This window comes from Phoenix dactylifera, chromosome 14, assembly GCF_009389715.1.
Source record: "Phoenix dactylifera cultivar Barhee BC4 chromosome 14, palm_55x_up_171113_PBpolish2nd_filt_p, whole genome shotgun sequence".
In the NCBI taxonomy this organism is placed as follows: Eukaryota; Viridiplantae; Streptophyta; class Magnoliopsida; order Arecales; family Arecaceae; genus Phoenix; species Phoenix dactylifera.
The window spans coordinates 544,819-565,231 of NC_052405.1; the positions used below are offsets into that span (position 1 = coordinate 544,819).

Below are 20,413 nucleotides of genomic sequence, written 5' to 3' on the forward strand. Positions count from 1 at the left end.
GGCGCCCACGTGCGGACGCTCGCGCGTGGACGTGAAAACCAGAAAAAAAATGCTTATCGGCTCGTATCGGACCAGTTCCGATACGAACGGAACCGTACCGGTCCGGTAGGCAACCGGTACTCCTGCCGGTACCGGTACGGTAGACCTTGGTTTTAGCAAATCCTATTGCTTGGAAATCCTTAAATAGATAGGACCTAATGTTCTCAATGCAACTTGGGGTATTTGTCTACCAAAAATTCCACAGAAACTGAATTCCAAATAGCAACGCTAATTCTAGATTGCAAGTATGACTAGCAAGTAAATCTAAAACATATTATTCAATTACAAAGAATTTTGTGGAAGTTGTCTAAGTTAATTGCCGGTCTAAAATCGCTATTGTCTAAAAAAAGAAGCCCAAAGAGCAGTTTTTCTTAAAAATATTAGGTCCAAACAAGGTTAGCCATATTGGTCTGTATCGCCCTATACTAGGTGTACTGTACCATATCATATTGGTACCAAAATAAGATTCGGTATGGAGGGCGTATCAAGTCTCGATACGCTGAACTGACCTCTATACTAGGCATATTGACACTATGCCAACATAGTAACGATACAGAATTCGACATGGAGAAGGCAACCTTGGATCCGAATATTTTTTTCCTACAAGCCCTTTATATAGAGACAAAAGCATGGATACTATAAAAAGATTCTCACATGTAATTATTCCATATCTGCTGGACCTTGTTTTTGTCGGATCATCCTGTATGAAAATTGCAGCATCTATGATTTTTGCTCCTCACTCTTTGTACTTATATTACAAATCAAGGTATATGAAACTGATCTGAGCTGCCTGGCGTCTTATGCTGAACCAATGGAAAACCGGGTCAATTTTGCATATTAGTTCGAGCAATATAGGAACTGGTCAAATCCAATCCAAGTCAAGAAGGGAATTGCCCAATTCAAGCAGTATTGACCTAGTTCAGCTAGGCCAAACCAATCGGGCCTGTTGGATAAGCCAGTTGGATCCTCATGATTAGAAACAAGATTTCTAGGATTACAAAACATGATGTCTGGCTCAGCCTATCTCAACCAAACCATTCCTAGCCCAATCCCACTGAATGAAATAAAGACTTGGGGAGGTCTTTTTTTCTCCCTATGGGTTGTGGGCCAACCCACTCCAAATATGTTCTTGTAAATTTTGTGAATATAGGCTTAGCCCAGCCAATGGTCCTATGAGTCCTAGCTAGATGGCACTGGAATATCCAAATAGGTCCTCAAGTTTATAAAACCCTCCCATCCCCCATAAATTCCTTTTTCTCCCTCTTCTCCCTCCCTAGCTTGCTCACTCTCACTGCCGGATTTCTTGCCGACTGGACCATACCAACCAACCTCCACCTCTAAAACTTTCTCCATTGCAGCCGGCTCCTGCTCTTCTAGTGATCCACCTAGAGATCCCCATCCAGCAGCTTAATTGGGCTCGTGGGGGCCATAGGCTCCACCACATCCACCAATATCATCATCTCTAATAGCCACCGGTAGGACATCAAACCACCTTTCCTCCCTCCTCTCTCCCTCCCCCTCTCTAGATCTAGGAAGAAATCCCAAATTGGGTAAATTGGCCTACGATCGGCACCAACATGCATATTGTGTGCTAGTATGGCATGATACCGTACCAACCCAGTACTTGATTGATATGGGTCATAGTAGCGGTTTACAATTCATGATTCAATTGTCCAAATTATTTTTAAGACTTGGCAAATCAATTCCCCCTAAATCTTGCCCATGATTAGAAATTCAAAGAGTCTTCTCAATATTATGAGAAATAACTACTAAAATTCAGAGTACATTATCATAGAACTTATAGACTTCATATATATAGGTTGTCACATAGAGATCCAAAAATAGAACTAGAAAGACCTTATTTTAGCAGGCCAATGAAACCCTAAAGATTGACTTTTTTGAAGCCTATTCAACCTAAAACCTTCCTAAAAATCCAATAATATAATACAACTCAAACTCAAAGAATTGCGTAGAAACTAAAACAGTTTATTCAACAAAACAACCATTCATATGCTCAAGTCAAAGAAGTTTAAAGAAGCAAAAGGGGCATTTCAAAAAAATCGATATAATCAACATCCTAATTTTTATCCACTTAAACCATTAGCATGGACAAATATGGATAAGACTACCATGCTAAAAAGGTGAATTCAAGGATTCAAATCTCGGTCCCAATGCCCGTACTAGTTGGGCACAAGTTACATACAAAAACAGCCAAGGTTCGCCGTACCGGGTCCAATAGGCGTACCGGTCACCTACTGGACCGGTACGGTTCCAGTTCGTCCGGCCGGTATGAACCGACCAGCTCTTTTCCGCCGGAACCAAAAAAAAAGAAGAGAACGAGAGAGAGCGCGGGAAAGAGAGGGCGGGAAGAGACCTGTGGCCGCCATCGGAGAACCTCGGAGGAGCGGCAGAGGCCGAGGAGGGGTGGCGGAAATAAGGGACGCGGCCGCGGCCTCGGCCTCCGCTGCGCCCCGGTGGGTTCCCCCGCCCCCCCAGCCTCCGCCGCCCCTCCGCGACTCTTTGATGGCAACCACAAGTTTTCTCCCTCCCTCTCTTCCTCGTGCTTTCTCTTCTCTTCGTCTTCTTCGTCTCCAGCACAAAACCGGCCCGTACCGGTTTCCACTGCTCCGGCATACCGGTTACAGGCCGAACCGGTCCGAACCGGCCGGAATGGGCTGGTTCGTCAGACCTTGGTACCAGCCGACTAGGCCTACCATGTATTTGCACATGCTGAGACTTTTGAGCCTGCAATTGAGTTTCTGGTGCCAGTACAGGTCTGCACCAATTCAGCAATGCTTTCTTTTATATTGGTTCTTTAATGATGCTTTAAGTTTAGCTAAGCTACTCCATGAAAAATATTCATAAGTTAACTTGCAATACTAAATGCACGAAACTAAAAAATCCATGCAAAGTAACAAGGCAATCATATCATGGTTAAAAAATGCAAAAGAAAATCTCAAATTGACCAGCCAGATTTGAGATGTCTTGCACTTCCTATTTCCCTCTCCGTCCTCGGATGTGACACAAATAGGGAAAAGGCCAGCCAGAGGTCATTTGTCTGCATCCTCGTTGGTGCCGGGGCAAACCAATTGGTCGTAGTTTCTGTCCCACTTGGTATAGGATGGTACCAAGCTAGATAGCATCAATACCACCTGGTCCTAAGGTTTTGGGTCCAAAATCCGTCCGAGGAACTGAATGGTCACCAGTCTGATCCAGAACATCCAGTACAAGCCAGTAACAACCAAGACCTAAATCCTTATATGAAATATATTTATCCTACATGATCCCTCCACTTCTGCCCCAAAGTGATTCCACACAACCCAGTTTTACCTGGTTATTGAACCCAACACAACTTTGAACTCCAAACAAGAAGCAATTTGCATCACCATAACAAACTTATTTTTTCAATTTCCATTATTATACTATCAAGTAAAATCAAAAAGCAAAGAATTAAACCATAAAGAAATGAAAATGAGCTGAGATTGGAAAGGAAGCTAAGAACTCAATAAACACAAAGCAACAGACACAAAATCTATTTTTTTTCTCTCCAAATTTTACATATTCCAGGAATCCTTTTAAGTACAATCTAAAAATTTAAGGGAAATAACATTTTCAAGAAAAAGATGAAAAATCCTTTCAAATTTCATGGCATAGGATTGATTAAAGAGTAAAGACAACAACTTCACCTCGATAAAGAGATACAACTAGGATCTGATGGCAGATAGAGGTACAGCTAAGACTAAATTTCATTACAGGGACCAAAAGTGGACTTTGCAGCAAGTACAACTGAAATTTGCCTTGCTAATACCATGATCTACAAGTTCCTGACTTGCAATGGAGCTTACTATTCTGGAACATTTTATTGGATGCACTATAGACCAAGCAAGAAGCGAAGGACAATACATGGTATCACATGGTTGGAAAATTATATGCCAACAAAAATTTACTATAACAAAACTGAGAATTTGCATAACTGAAAATGTCTCCAAGCTTAGATGCTAATATACGAACAGAGGAAAAAAAATCAGGCAGCCATTCAAATGCTTTTTCTTATCTTGGCCTCTAGGAAAGGAAACATAAATGAAACCAGATCGTCGATTTGTGATAATATATTCTAATAACAGGATTTTTTTGTAACTTAATCTGAGGACCATTTCAACAAAGTTCACATATAGCTCATATTAACCAACTCAGGGAATCTGAAACATGTGAGGTATCAATTTTAAATACAAATTATGAAAGAAGAGTACTAAATCGATTTGTATTGGATTCATTAGATAATCATGCATTGCTGCTCTTGTTTAACTCATTAAGGAGGGAGGTATAGTATGCTCTCTATGCAGTTCGACAACCAAGGATTGACAAGGTCTGAATTCTCTAGCAACATGCTTTTTCCTTGCTTCTTATTTACATGCTCTACAAAACTCAACATGTAATCACCAAGCTTAACATACTGGAACATTAAACTGAAGAAAGACAGAAGACTTTCAACTAGCAAATTACATAGATCACCTGTTGCAACCTGTTGCAAATCAACAGGCCAGATGTAAGGTACCAGCAGGTTAGATTATTAAGTACACTCACCTACTGGCACATATGGATAACTTGGGTGTTTTATGTAATACTATGATAAATGATAAAAAACAATTAATCAAAGGATCAATGAAACTGATTCAAGAAGCCGCAGCCGTACCTTTTCAAGGAATGCAAGAAATGAATACTGAAAACCTTTCGCATTATAATTTACAGAGGAAGGATGTATGTGCACTTCTCGCCTTCCATCATACCATATAGGACGATCCTTCACAGCAGGGCTACTGTATAGTGCTTTGCTGTCACCTAAAGATGCTCCAGCAATACCCTCTCTAGTTGCAGCCACATTGGGATAGAGACCTGCACATATGATTGACTGCATAGATACAATGAGAAACTCTTCTACCTCAAAGAACAAAAGGTGTTGGCCACAAGGTATGCCATACCGAACCAAACAGGACAGTACGGAGGGTACAGTACTGTACCGCACGGTTCGGTACCAATACACAATACGAAGGGCGTACTAACATGCAGTATACCAAACCAGTCTCCATACTAGAGTACTGAGACAGTGACAGCATGGCATCGATAAAGGGCCCAGTACCGAGACGGCGTACCTTGGTTGACCATATGGAGGAAAGAAACTATATTGGCATCATAAACTTATATAATATTTCGAGTAACAATATTTTTATAGATTTTGTTTCAATAGATGTCCACAGTCTTCCTGTTTCTACAGTAAACATAAGAAAGGAACAAACTCCCGTGTAAGGGAAGAATGCTGGCAAGTAAACTTTATAATACTTAACAGCATACATGGCATGTTTCTTTCTAGATATGAGTCATAGTACATTTTGATAACCTTATAAAAATAAAAGGAGAAAAAAGAAATCAATGATTGAAGGATTGAGTTGAAAAAAAGTATAAAAACCTTGCAGAAAGACCAAAAACAATAAATAGCACATAACATAAATACACATAAAAACATAATGCAACGATGTTCATGTGCATTTGGGCCAAAACCAACAGTATGTTACCTTAATAATTGAAGAATGACATGCATACATATTGAATGGCTGAGACAGATCGGCAAACCAACTGTCAAGCTTGTCTCTCCTTTTACCATCACTCTGCTCCCCACTCCCCCCCGCCCACAAAAAAAAGGCCTTTAGTCATATTTAAATGAAAAAGTTAAAGCATTTTATAGAATATCTACACAATAAACAAAAGAAACATAAGCAAAAAATTCACCTCTTTTCTAACTCATCAAGAAATCCATATTTCTAAACATATACTGTGAGTGCAAAATTTGAAAGCAACTAAAATAACCAGACATAAAATTTTAAAGAGACAAAGCATATGTCTAATAATACTGAAAGAACAAAGAAAAGGTCATATAATCACAGTCAAATAGATAAAATTACAGTTCATGACAGCCCAGACACCAGACTAACTGGAATAAGCTGCAAGCATTCTGTTGCCATCTGAAGTAGCAAACATAAGAATGACACTGGACCCTTAAAATCATTAAAATTGCTAGTGGAAAGAACCACATTTTGGGTGGTATAAATCCAATGAAAATGCTACCATGAGGACTGTTCATGCGGCATATGGCGCTTAATTAGATACAATAAAAGGAGTCAACAATCATTCTTCTTTTAAGAACCATAATATAATAAAATGTCTATTATCTTCTTCACTTACATCAGTCTAATTGCAAAGAGGGGGAAGAAAGAGAAGGCGGAGAAGAAGAAGAAGAAGCAGAAGAAGGAGAAGGAGAAGGAGGAGAAGAAGCAGAGGAAGGAGAAGTAGGAGAAGAAGAAGCAGAGGAAGGAGAAGTAGGAGAAGAAGAAGGAGAAGAAGGGGAAGAAGAAGGAGAAGAAGTAGAAGAATGAGAAGAAGAAGAAGAAGGAGAAGGAGAAGAAGAAGGAGAAGGAGAAGAAGAAGGAGAAAGAGGAGGAGAAGAAGAAGAAGAATAAGAAGAGGAAAACGAAGAAGAGGAAGAAGAAGAAGAAGAAGAAGAAGAAGAGGAGGAGGAGGAAGATGAGAAGGAGGGGGAGATAAAGATGTAGGATAGAAACATCAGAAAACATTAAGAAACTTCAAATTATACTTAAAATCATTGAAAATATTTTAAAAAATGATTACTATTAATTCAAACATAAAAAACATTGAAAAAAAAAATGGCGTGTTGGTTCGGAACCGGCACACCATTATGTACCGTGTGTTAGTACGGTACCGGTTACAAATTGATCACAGACGGGTATAGGTCCCAAAACTGGTTTGGCGAACCTTGCATCAAACACTATTTACACGAACAATTCATAACATTCACACAAATCTGACCCAATTTCACAAGTCTTTCCATACGCAACCCTACAGGGCAATGCTAAAGATTCACCCACTCCCAACCACCTCACTTCCAATTTTGCTCCCAACGATTGACCAAAAATACTTTGCTTTAATAAACATGATAATTTTTTCTTACATTCCTCTGGCTTTCATAGGATTTTTTCAATACATATATATATATATAAGAATTAAGCTATTCATTAATTACATATTATGCTGGCAAAGCATCAAATAAGCACTGCATGGGTAGCTGTCAATGCTTTCACACCCTTAGGACTTAATGGCCCAGCAGTATTATTCCAGAGGTCCTTTGTTCTCAAAAATACATTCTACAGCTTTTTTAAAGACCTCCCAACAGATGAAATGTCATTAACAATAGCATTAGGATGTCACGTCCTTCCGCACAGTTGACATACAAAAGAGTAGAAACCGATTAGACGGTACAGTGAATGAAAGAAAATCCAAGAACCAGCATACATACCATTCACGACTAGATAGCTAGCTTCATTATATTCAAACTAAAATAAAAAAACTTTACCATAGTAAGTTTCGGGAGATTGATGAGTCCAATGTCTGCTAATAAATTTCCAAATTGTATACGCATGTCCCTGCCATGTTGATGTAGTAGGTTGAAGAAAATTTTTAGTCCTCTTCCCCGAAGTAATTAGCATCAAAAAAGAAAGAAAAGAAGAAAAGAAAATAGAGGGGTAAAATGCATCCAAGATTTATAATTTTCCATTCAAGTATTTCAATACAAGTCCATATACCCTAACGAGATGTTTATGAGGATTGATCAGAAGAGTCTTTGAAGCTAATCCCAATGGTTGGGATAAGGCCGGATGATTACAGCATCTAAAGAGGCTTTAGATGCAATTAAATTCACATGCTTACATCTTAAAAGAAAGATGCAAAGTGGCCATGAGATAGTAATGTTATAGGAGAAAAGATAAAGCATCTATGAATAACATACAGGTTACTAACCTTATCATATACATAACAGAGCTGTTTAAGAAGTATGAACGGCAAAAATGTTGAGCAGCTTTTGCCCCATTCTGCAAGAATATAATCACTTGCATTAGTAAGTTTAAGTGATTAATGTCAGACAATACATAAGAGCAACTTTAAGCAGCACATGCTATGCATGTAGTTGAGACTAATACTTAGTATGGCTCCTTTTAATGATATCCAAAGCACAAATGGTGGAGAATAAAAGTCGGCAAACGAAATGGAAAGGCTATTCCACTACAAAAAGGAAACTCATAACCTCGTGTAGAATCCTGGCCCATTTATTGTAGGCAACAACCATTAACAGGTGGTCTGATTCTTTGTTGCCCTCATTGGAAGCAAGTATATTGTCCAGGCTTTCACTCAACAATGCTGATTTTGCTCTCTCCACATTTTGCTTCTGCAGAATAAACGTGCCAAAATTAAACAGATTCTGACAAGGTTGCGGAAGCAAGAAAATAATGTATACTATATACAAATTATTAATTATACCTCATCTTTGGGATAGACAAACGGAAACTTGTAACTCAAAAATGCTGCAATCGAAAGAATTGGTGATAGGCAACCAAATACTGCACCATACAACATCATCTGTATAAAGAAATAACTTTAGTAAGTGCTGAGTTTTGCATACATTTATATCATTTTTAATTATTTAAATTTATCATCTAAACTTCTGATTGGCCAATTGATACGTCAGCAAGCAAAGATAAGGGCCACTAGATGAATACAGTGTTAATACCAAAACCAGCATTAGAAGTTTAGTGGTTGTGACAACCTTCAATCTTAAATTCGGGATAAAGTCGGTGCTGAGAGATAATTTAGTGGTGCAGGAAGTAATTCCAACGTGCGGCACAGTGTTATACGTGCTTCTTATTAAATGACAATGATAGCAAGGAGGGATCAAAAAGGATAACACAAGTTGAAATGGCATAACTTTCTTCATAGGTTCATCTTCCATGCACAAACTCTCTTTACTGTCAAACAGTCTGGTTCGTACAACTTGCTTGGTCACACATATATAATCATAACTACAACCATCAAGCCTTGTCCCAGCTATCTGGGGTCAGCTTTATGACTCCTTATTCTCCAAACATTCCAATTTGGAGCCATCTCTGATATCAATTCTATAGTATCTTATGATCAGACAGCAATCTAAAAGCACCTCTGTACATGGTCCCTTCAGCTTTGCCTAAAGATTGAGCCTCATCAGCACATATATTCAGAAAATTTACATACATTTTGTGTATGTACAGGAATATAATACCACTATCAATCAAATGTAAGTAAAATTGCTGTACCAAAAGAAAGCACATTCAATCCCAAGGAAAATCAACAGACAATAAAAGTACATGTAAAGATACCTTCCCAATCAAAACATCCACGGGTAGTTTTGCCAAATGATATCCAAGAGGTGACAATACCTCATCTCCTTCAAAGGCTCCAACCTGAACCAACCAAAGAACTAGTTAATATGATCATCAAAAAGATCATATTCAGTACAAATTTTCAGTTAGACCTACTACTGATAATAAAGATAATCAAAAAATGAGTGAGCTACTTCAAGTTATAAAGCCATCAAAATAAATGCTAATTGTTAAGATTTTACAAATATGCAGAAAGTATTAAAAGTATTACCTTATATAATAAGTCAATTGCAGAGGAAATAACATCTTCACGTGGGGTTTCTATAGCCTGGTAAAATCAGAGTTTATGCAGTTAACTTCAAAATAACTCCTAATAAAATGGTTGACCTTGGAACTAGAAATAACATAAAGAGTATAAAGTTTCAGAAAATTGAATATAACCAATAGAACCGGACATTTTAAGCAAGTTAAAGGCAAATAGTGCAATTGCATTCATGTGCATAACATAAATGTAGAGCACACACATACCTTTAGTAAAAAGGATTTTATATCTCCTAAAGAAAGTGATTTTATTTGGAGACACAACTCGGTCAATGGCATCCGCAACATCTCAGGTACCTTTATTTAGACATTAGATAATATGAGAGCCTGATTTATGCTACAGTACAAAAATACATCAGGGGAACGATGATTAAAAAGTAAATTCATGCCATAATACATGACAAATAATGATTAATGTATCTCACAATCATCAATAGATGTAAATAATGGTGTAGAAGCAGGGGCTTGATTTTCAAAGCACCAAGAATGTGATCAGAAACCGGTGATGGGTCGCAGAGTCACAGGATAGTGGATGTGAAGTAGCCATATTGTTATTTTATCATAATCTAATATGTTAAAACGTACAAAAAGAGGTAGATTGTGTCCCCTATGATTCAACAACTTCATACACGTGAAGGCCTCAGATCTTGTATGCCCTTGTATCATTTACCAATATGGTACAAGACATGGTTTGCCCTGCATATCTACTCACAGTTCTTTTCTTTTTTTTTTCTTGGTAAAAAGTAACTGTTCATTGAACTGGACAATACCCATAAGTCAATATGGATCAATACAGCAAGTGATACAGGGTTGATACATAAGAGTATAATCAAAATTTGAAACCTTGCTACAAATGCATGCTCTAATGCACCAGTGGGTGTACTTATTGTGGAAATTTTATGTGCACAAAAACACCTGCATATAGTAGTGATAACAACATAGGGCTGAAAGTAGGTCGGATTATATCCAACCATATCTGTTTCCGTATCCGATTTGGATCGGATTCGGATATTTTTTTTGGTCTGATCTGATCTGAATACGGATTCAGATAGTCAGTTCAAAAATCTTCCAAATATGGATATAATTTTTTCGGATTCGGATCCGGATCCAGATATCCGTATAACAAGAGTAAGTGAAAAGAAGTTTAAATTAAGTTAAATCGGAGAACCAATTAAGTGATTAACCAAGCCTAAACTAAAAAAATCTAGATATCGGATAACTGTCACTTAATACGGAATATCCAACTTAAATAAAATCCTTCAAATCACCCAACATGCCTGAAAGGCTCAAACCTCTCGTTCGTCCATTTCGTCATTCTTTCCTCTTCGTTATCTTCAAGTAACTAGGATTTCAAAGATCCTGTCGATTTTCTAGTTTTCACCCGGCGATTGCAACCAACTACAGCCGTAAGATGCCTTGGAGGCGCCATAAATTCCATCACTTGGGTGATAAGCAACTTTGAGCGGTATATCTTTTATGAAATTGTTGGTTTTTATTATTGATAAATGCTTGTTAAAATTATATTTTGTTAATTGAATATTTTCTTTATCATCATGTCTTTATTGCCGGTTTTGATCATTGAATTTTGCTCAAATTTGATTAATATCCGAAAAAGTATCTGATTTATATCCGTATTCGGATAAGACAATATGGATATGTTTAATATCCAACTCATATCTGTATCCATTTGTAATAAATATAGATATGTTTAATATCCGATTCGTATCCGTATACGTTTAGAACAAATAATAGATATTAATTTTGATATCCATTTAATATCCATATTTGTATCCATATTCGTCGAAAAATATGGATACAAATAAGGATATATCAATATCCAATCCGTATCCGATCCGTTTTCCGCCCTATAATAACCTTAACACGATGTTTTTTCATAGGAATGAAAATTAATCAGGATCATATGAGAACTGAAAGGGAATGGTAGATTGGGGATCAGAACTGCCCATTTCTACTCGTTTTTCTCAAACACGAAATCAAGTATGCACAGAAAGCAATGGCAATTCGATTTTATTTAACTTAGCTAATTATTTTTAAATAGAATCAATTTATATTACTTTTCTGAATACACCCTTAAGTAAAGAACCAAATTTTAGAACGGCATTTAATCGTTTCGCAGGATTCTCATCATATTAGTAAGGTTCGCCGAACCATCTCGAACAACCTAGTTTAAGGCATACCAAACCAAATAGAACTAGAACTAAGGCAGTTCCTAAGTTCGGTTCAGGATAGGAGCAAAACTCGTCAGCACCAGTCCAAACAAGCGCAATTACCTGGTTCTATTTGGTTATACAGCAGTATTAACCCAATTTGTCTAGGTGAAACCAATCACTACTTTAAAAACCTTGACCCATCCCCTATTGATCTCGATCTCAACCCAGCTGTCTCCTCACCTCTCTGTCATGCAAGACATCTTGCCAACAATTATTCCACCTCCGAGACTTTCTCCACGGCCTCCATTAGATCCAACTCCCACCCTGCCGGTGATTTACCTCAACACCCTCGACGCCATCTAGTGGCTCGTATCCACTCAGATCTGACACCAACAGTGGGCATGAGCTCCACCACATCCACCACAGCAGTCATTTCCGGCAGCCATTAATAGGATGCCAGACCCTCATTCCTCCCTCCCTCCTTTCTTTAGATGTATGGCAAAACTCTAGATCAAGGACCCGAAATCAGATCGGTACTGGTCATGATACTAGTTTGGTGAACCTTACTATATATACATACATACATACAAACACAAAAATAATAGAAACACACATAATAGGCATGAAATAAGTAAATAACAACTGTTATAATGTTCTCATGACTGTTATTTTACATGTGGATAATTCCTGCTAACATAATAATACTTTTTAGATTCAAATGTCAATGAAATCACTCATTTCATTTTTTTTGATGGGATATAAAGCAAATATATCATTCATTCCCACTTTATGCCAAAATGGTGCTAATTAGCTCATAACAAAAATATAATTCTAACGCAGAACAAAAACACAAAAGGCCTGATATCATTCAAGATTAACAAAATTTCTTGCAAGAGAGAATTTCTAGAATCCACCAGAAATCAGAGAAAATTTCAGAGTAAATATTATCAAATCTCTATATCAATCAGTGCGGTACAAATCCTAACTATAGAGACTTGTTCCTACCCCTCTTACAAGGAATTAGCTAGTTTGACATGTAAACTGTTTTCCTAGCAAATATTTAAAAGATATCCTTATTTGAATAAGGAGACAACTGAAATTAAGAACGCAAAATAGACAACTAAATAGACACAAAGTCCAGCAATTTCTGAAAAGATGGTTGCTCAAGAATCCCTGTTCTACATCAAATTCATTTCCATTCCCCTAGGAATGACCATTCCTTCAATTTAATAGTGGAATCAAAATTCCTTTATTTATGAGAATGGTCATTCCAAAGCAGTGTGATTTCATTACTCGTGCAAACCAAATGTCGGGATGGGTCAAATCTACGAACCCCATTCCACTACAGCTCTCATTCCACAAACCAAGGTAGCAACTCAAAATGTAATTTAAAAAAAAAGGGCATGTGAATAACCTGAAAGGGGCGCATGAGTTTTTCGAATCTATAGCAAGTATACAAGCAAAAGCAAATTCCAGGTTTCACACGTCCAGCTCTTCCTCGGCGTTGCTTTGCATTTGCCCGAGATATCCAGTCCTCCACGATGCTTGACATTTTCTGCAAAATTGAATATCTTGATGGATATAAAACACATATATACTATTGGGAAGTTACTGAAATTTACACATATCTGCTAAATGTAAAATTTTTGTTACACGTCAACTCCAAAGAGTTCATGACAAACCAATGCTCAAGGGTGACAGAGTAGAAAACAGCTCAAACAAAGCTAAATCTAATGACTATGATACCGCGAACACCCCAGAACTTTTTTGTTTTCCCATGATATGCACATATATCAGAACTATAATCGGTTATCAAAGCAAAGGGCACGAAAGTAGAATGAAAATATGGCATTCAAGATATTCTTGGTATTCCATAAAAGAAGTCCCTCCATTAAAGAATTACAAGGTAAGTCGTAGAAGATATAAAGAAGTTTGCAATGTGGCATATAGAAGAAGCTAAAAAATCTAGCTTGCATTGTGCTCAACATTAAAATCTCTGGGTACCATGTAGGCACCTTAACAAAAACAGTACAATATGGTAGGGTACATCCCCATACAGACACATGTGAGACTGTTGGATTGGCACAGCAAATAGTACCACATGTGGGTACAAGAGCATACTAAGCTCCCACATAGGTATCTGTACCCTTTCAGGACAGTATGATATGCTCTCCAAGGTTTTTAAGTCCCAACAGGATGGGGTAAGTCCCAGCAGGACAGGGGCATCGCGGCCATCCCATCCTGTTCCTGTGAGAAAATGGGACTAAGACAGTGTCGGGACTCTGAAACACATCCATGCAGGGAGAGAAGAAGAAAGAGGAAAGAAAGAAAAGGAAGGAAAGATAAAGAAAAAGGAAAAGTGAAAGGAAAGAAAAAGGAAAAAAAGGAAAGAAAGAAAGCAAAGGAGAAGAAAAGTAAAGAAAGGAAAGAATGAAGAAGAAAAGAAAGAGAAACAAGAAGAAAAAGGAAAAAAATAAAGGAATGGATAAGGAAAAGAAAGAAAAAGGAAAGGAAAGAAAGGAAGGTAGAATAAAAAGAAAGGAAAGAAGAAGGAGAGAAAGATAGAGGATATATACCGGGATGTATGACTAGGACTACTACCGGTATAGGGCGGGATAGCGGGGCATCCCGTTTCATGGAGAAACCAGGACATGCCCATCCCACGGGATTTAAAACCTTGATGCTCTCTACTAACCAATACAATTCTTTACACAAATTATTGCATATGCCTATTTGAAATCAACTTTATATGTCAAAAATGATAAGTTTATTCTTACTGAGGAGCCACTATTCATTTCCTCCAAGGGTGTAAATGGTTCCAATAAACCAAGATTTGAGTCAAACGAACTAGAATAAATTGATGGATTGGAATGAAGCCTAAACCTTTACCTAAATGTGCATCTTTGCAAATTGTAGATTATCCTGCATAACCCAAACAGACTTGATTATACGATGGTTCACAAGTTTGCCTGACTAATAAAATCAAAGCAAACACAAATCAGACCAAGGAAGGCCAAACAGGACCGAACCGCCTAATTCGGCCCATACCGGGCCGACCTGCTGAAAAACTAGGTCAGTTTGCCTATTGGAATCGGTTTCAGCCCCGAACCAGCCTAAACAAGTTCCGAACCAACCGAAGCCAGCCGAAAAAGGCCCAAACCAGACCAAACTGGACAGAACCTTCCGGTTTGCACTGAGTTGACCCGGTTCAAAACAAGACCCTCTCTCTCTCTCTGCTTCAGTTCTTGTACAATTTTACTAAGACAAAAACGAACTCTATCTGCAGCATACTATCTGAACTCTTGGTTTCAGTACACCGTAGCTAGAATCGATATAGATGGCAAACTTCTAGTCGTTCTGTCTAATGTGATTTACAAGATAGAATTTGATCCAGAAATCGCGGCCCTATGTCTAGAAAAGGTAAGCTAACTTAAATAACATGTGTAAGTTAACTGGTATCTTCAATTATTAACATATTATAACACGGTTTTTTTCACAAACCAAAATATTTAGAAAGGGCACCGACACCTTGAAAGTCTTGACAGCTGTTGTAAGCAAGAAAAGTATGAATCCAGGTATGTTATACATCAGGAGAATATTTATATAGCGTTAGATAGTTACTAATATGGTACTATCTTACGTAATTTTTTTCAATATTTTTGCAGCTGAATGGATTCATTTTGGATTGTCCACGAAAAATCTTAAGTGGCTAGCTATCCGAATCCTCTCTCAAACGGTCTCCTTGAGTGGCTGTGAGCACAATTGGTCCACCTTCGCTCTCATCCACAGCAAGCAGAGAAACCGTTTGACACAGAAGCGCCTTAACGACCTTGTAATATTCACTACAATCTAAGATTGAGGTTGAAGTGCATTTTGAAGGAAGTAAAACTAAAGTACACAGATCGGATCAATAGTTCTTTCATTGATGATGAGGATAATTCTATGATCGGATGGCTTGTGGACCAACAGTAGGAGCCGAAGCTTGATGAGTGAGGATCGCCTCCACGATCGGCCAGCTTCGTAGCCAACAAGACTAGGGTCGATGCAGGGCAATGAGAAGAGAGTAATATTCCACACATTCTTCCAGCTGATCAGCCACAACGACAACCATAGAAAAGCCGGACACCACATAACTCCTTGTCTGAGACATCCTCTCAGAGATATGATCGAGAGATGCTTAGACGAGGCCACTACACTATCTGGTTGACTCGATCGGAAGGACGACATACATCCTCTTAATATAGCCAGACAAAAAGTAGCATGAAGGGCAAGAAGGCAGCTGCCCGGCACCAAAATAACAAAAGACACCTACAGCCCGAACATCCAACAATAAGGTGCCGAGCAGCTTTTCGTTCTCAAAAGCCATCTTAGACCTTAATGCGGCATCAGCTATGCTATCGATCCCGATCTTGATCCAGTCGTCGATGAAGCAGCGAGCCATGCTGCAGCCGATCGATCAATGACGTGACTTGCATCGGGCGCATCTACCAGCCTGCGCATCTGTGAGGGCCCATAGCTGCTGCCATGCCGGAAATCCCACCTCCGCCCCGCCGGCTAGAAGAAATGAAGTGTCATATAGAAAGGGTCATATGACGTGGCTCATTCCAAAGGAATTCCGGCTTAGATATCACTGCTCCAAACGTCGCCCCAATGAAGAATGCAGAGGAGGCAATTCACTCAGATACAGAGACTAGAAGTAGTAGTTCTAGCGGACATGGATCTGCTAGCCAGAAAGAGAGTGGAGAATATGAGACCACCTTTTATGAGACAACCACAGGATGGTCTTCGATTCACCGGTGAGTTCCAGTTGACACATGCTACGCAGGATAGGAACCATGGTGCACGATCTAATGGAGTCCGCAACAATCCGATTGCATATAGAAGACGGATTCCTCGAGGTCATTCAGAAGGACATGATGCAGCTGCAGATGACCTCGCACGTAGAGTAAAATCCATACACGTATCAGATTACAAGTCATATACTAGATCCTATTATCCGCAGCCACAGGCAGTATATGATCCATATGGATACGGATATGAATAGGTGCGCCTGAGAAATCTTTCGATGGTTACTACCCTACGCAGCCCGGAGCATCTTATGGGTCAGATTTTGTTACCGGCTTATTTGAATGGGCCCCTTCACAACCGTTTTATCAACCAGTTTATCAGTCAGAGGACATCTCTCAGGACCAGAGCTTCCACGAGAGATCCAAGAGTGTTTATAACCTAGAGCACGTTTCTTATGGAATGAACATACAAGACTACAACATCGCTTGGTTAGAGAGGTGGGCTGATGTGCCTCCTGACTATGCTTCTAATCCAGATATCTACGAGAGGCATCTCCACTCGACGAGATTTTAGATTCGGTATATATGTTGCATTTTAAATATATAATTAATTCTATTATTTTATATTATTTCGTCTCACTACTTGATTTGGGGATCTTTCATGTTGCTTCTTATAGCATGCAACATCTCACTAATCATTTTATATTTTGTATCATTTTAAAATAATAAGATGCATCATTTAGGTTAAACCGAAATCATAGAAATATCAAAAAACATCAAAAAAATCAAATTAGATTTAAAATCATTGAAAAAGTTCAAAAAGATATTGATTACCAATTAAATCAACTTGAAAAACTCCAAAAAAAATTAGGCGTGCCAGTTCCGATATCGAACCGGTACCGTACGACCCGTCCGCCGACTGATACGGGTCCTAATACCAGTTCAACGAACCTTGATCAGACCTATGAAAATAGAAAGTTGCTGAGTCGATAAATCATGTCCTAATCTCCCTCCCCCCACCCCCACCCTTCCCAACACAAACATGACATACGTAATATAGTACGCCTATTTGTATGTGTATATATATGCCTATGATGGACCTCAAGATGCCTAGGCAACCACTGCCTTGATCAACACTTATACAATATAATTTATGTATAAGTACATAAATTTATATTTTATATACGCATATATGGTACACATGCACACACACATATATAAAGTAAAGCTATTATGCGGGCGCCCACACAACAGCACTCGTGAGGTCGGTCTTGATTGGATGACAAGGGGTCCAACACTAATGATCCGAGCATTGGATGTGATCTACTATCTACAAGCTATTTATTGTCAAAAAATTATATGATTTAGATATCCCTAGACTATCCATTAAGTGATCAAAAAACATATATTGTTGTGTTTTTTAAAATTATCCATATTTGACCACTAGATGCGTAAGCTAGGAATCATCAAATCATATGATTTTTAGTAAATAATTTAGAGATAGTAGATCACATTCTGTGGCTTGGATCATCAGTGTTGGGGCCCCTATTATTCGATCAAGATCAACCTCACAAGTGTTATTAATATTTTCAGAGACAGAGCACCCATCTTGATATTTTTTTCTCAATATAATCTCTAATAATGTGCCTATCTTCTACTCTCAAGATTCGCAAGACAAGGCAATATGGCAACCTAAATAATTAGCATGTAATACTAAGGAGTGGCCTTTCCAAAGACTATCTATCTATCCATTGATGACAACATCATGACAACTTCAACCCTCTCTTTGCAAATGAAACAAAACTAGGGTTTTAATTCATCTTTTCTTTTCTTATTTTATAATTTTTATAAAAGGAATGCCATTTATTGTAAGAATTATGATCATCCTTGCTGCTCAAATAGAATTTAATCTGCTGTCTTTATGTTTATTGGCTATTTATGTCTTGTTTACTTGTTCTTGGGACTTTATTGGAGGTTGTACAAGCCCAAACTTATGTTCCACATGACCTGCTACTTATCAGCGAAATTTTTATCCTTTCATGCCTTAATTTGTGACCGGGCCCCTTCTAATAATAACAATAGATAATGAACAGCACCATGAAGACCATACAGCATCCTTCTCACATATCTCCATCTCCTTTCTCTCCTCTTTTATTCTCTCCTTTTCTCTCTTTCTTATCATGATACTCCCTTGATACCATAATAAAACTAAATTACGTCTTTTGTTCCTCTCAAGGTTTACTATCTCGCTACCAGACCCTGTACCGGTACCATCCTATTAGTGTATCGGTACACGGTACGATACGAGACCCGCAAGGCCAACCGAGTATCCGTACGGTACAAAGATTGCATACCGGTTCGGACCAACCGAGTATCCGTACGGTGAACTGACCTGACCATTGCCAACCTACCAATACTAAATTGATTTTCACTCACATCCTTCCTATTTTGCAAAGTATCATTAGAAATTGTTGATTGGTGCATTGTTTCATAACATCACACAATAAAACATATCCAAAATCTTTAATCCACATGTTAACAGAACAAAAAAAAATTGTGGCAATATATTTACTAAAATATAGGAATCTATCTTGCATCAATGCCTGGAACTGATTCATCAAAATCAAGAAGTTAAAAACTGAAACCAAGCACAAAGAGTAGAAAATATCAACAATCCTAACAAGAAAAAAATGGATCAAAGTAAATCATCAAATGGACCACACCTAAGTATTCCTGACATCATGAGATCAATTTTTGTATCAAAATGAAAGATTATTGAGCAAAATATAAACCTTATGAGGATTGTAACGGTTCTCTTTGTGCCTCCCAGTGTCAACGACATAAACTACATCATCTATTGTTATGCTGGTCTCTGCAATATCTGTGGCAACAATTACCTGCAACAGGGGGGAAAAGGAGAATCAGTAAAATACATAATTAAAAAACAAGTTAGTTTTGGTGTCAAGCTGCATTCTGCAATGCCTTCTGTCACAATCGCATGGAATACAGAAAATAGAGCATGACATATTATACCTAGTTTTAAGATATGGTGTATTTTATTAAATAAAAAAATAATTAGAAAGCTAAGTTATAAACCAATGCATTGGCTATTACCAAGAAGAATTAAAATGATGCATAAAAGGTAAAACACACAACAGCAACATTAAGTTTATTAGTCGCAGAAACCAATAGTATAATCTGCAGTGCAAAAGAGCCGAGGATTTAGACATGAAAGCTGGACAAAAAATGTTTATATGTAAAATCAATTCCCAAGGTCTGCAGAACCGTTCTGAACTAGGCAGTTTGGGGCGTGCTAAACCGAACCTGCCCAAACCAAGATGGCTCAGCCTTTCAAAATGAGATAGCAAAAGACCTACATATTTAAGCCCCTCACTCCTAATGCCTAATTTCCCTATTTCTCTCATTTCTCATGGCCTCTCTCTTGCACGCTCACTCTCTCATCATATCCCACAACTGCTGTCATCAACCACCACCACTCTCTTACCCATCCTCAACCCCCTAAGATTCCAAAACCCTCTGTCAGCATCTTCGCCCCTAAACCCTCTATTGACATCTATGTCGGCATCCTCAACCCTGGCACCTTCACTCCCGCTACCTCCTCCAATAATGTTGGGTTTTGGGTTTTGATCCAGTGCTTCCTCCTTCCTACAATAATGGGATCATGAGGGCTTGGATTCAGCCAGTTTATTGCGCAACCCGACACCATGATTAGGTGAAGGTTAACTCCAACAGGACAGCTCAGAATGGTAGTGCTGGAGAGAGGCTTGTGGTCAAAGATACCAAAGGATGTTGGCCGCTGGGGCAATTCCTCTAAAAG

General features: G+C 38.3%; 1 protein-coding gene across 1 annotated transcript in view; it reads right to left on the reverse strand.

Moving 5' to 3' along the window:
- The window catches only part of LOC103701281 (DExH-box ATP-dependent RNA helicase DExH7, chloroplastic), a 59,569-nt gene that overhangs the window by 8,438 nt on the left and 30,718 nt on the right, over positions 1 to 20,413 (reverse strand). Inside the window, 11 exon segments of the mRNA XM_039133905.1 lie at positions 4,733 to 4,948; positions 5,610 to 5,702; positions 7,463 to 7,532; positions 7,906 to 7,976; positions 8,189 to 8,329; positions 8,422 to 8,520; positions 9,294 to 9,377; positions 9,568 to 9,624; positions 9,825 to 9,914; positions 13,203 to 13,343; positions 19,368 to 19,472. Coding sequence (XP_038989833.1) covers positions 4,733 to 4,948; positions 5,610 to 5,702; positions 7,463 to 7,532; positions 7,906 to 7,976; positions 8,189 to 8,329; positions 8,422 to 8,520; positions 9,294 to 9,377; positions 9,568 to 9,624; positions 9,825 to 9,914; positions 13,203 to 13,343; positions 19,368 to 19,472 — 1,167 coding nt within the window.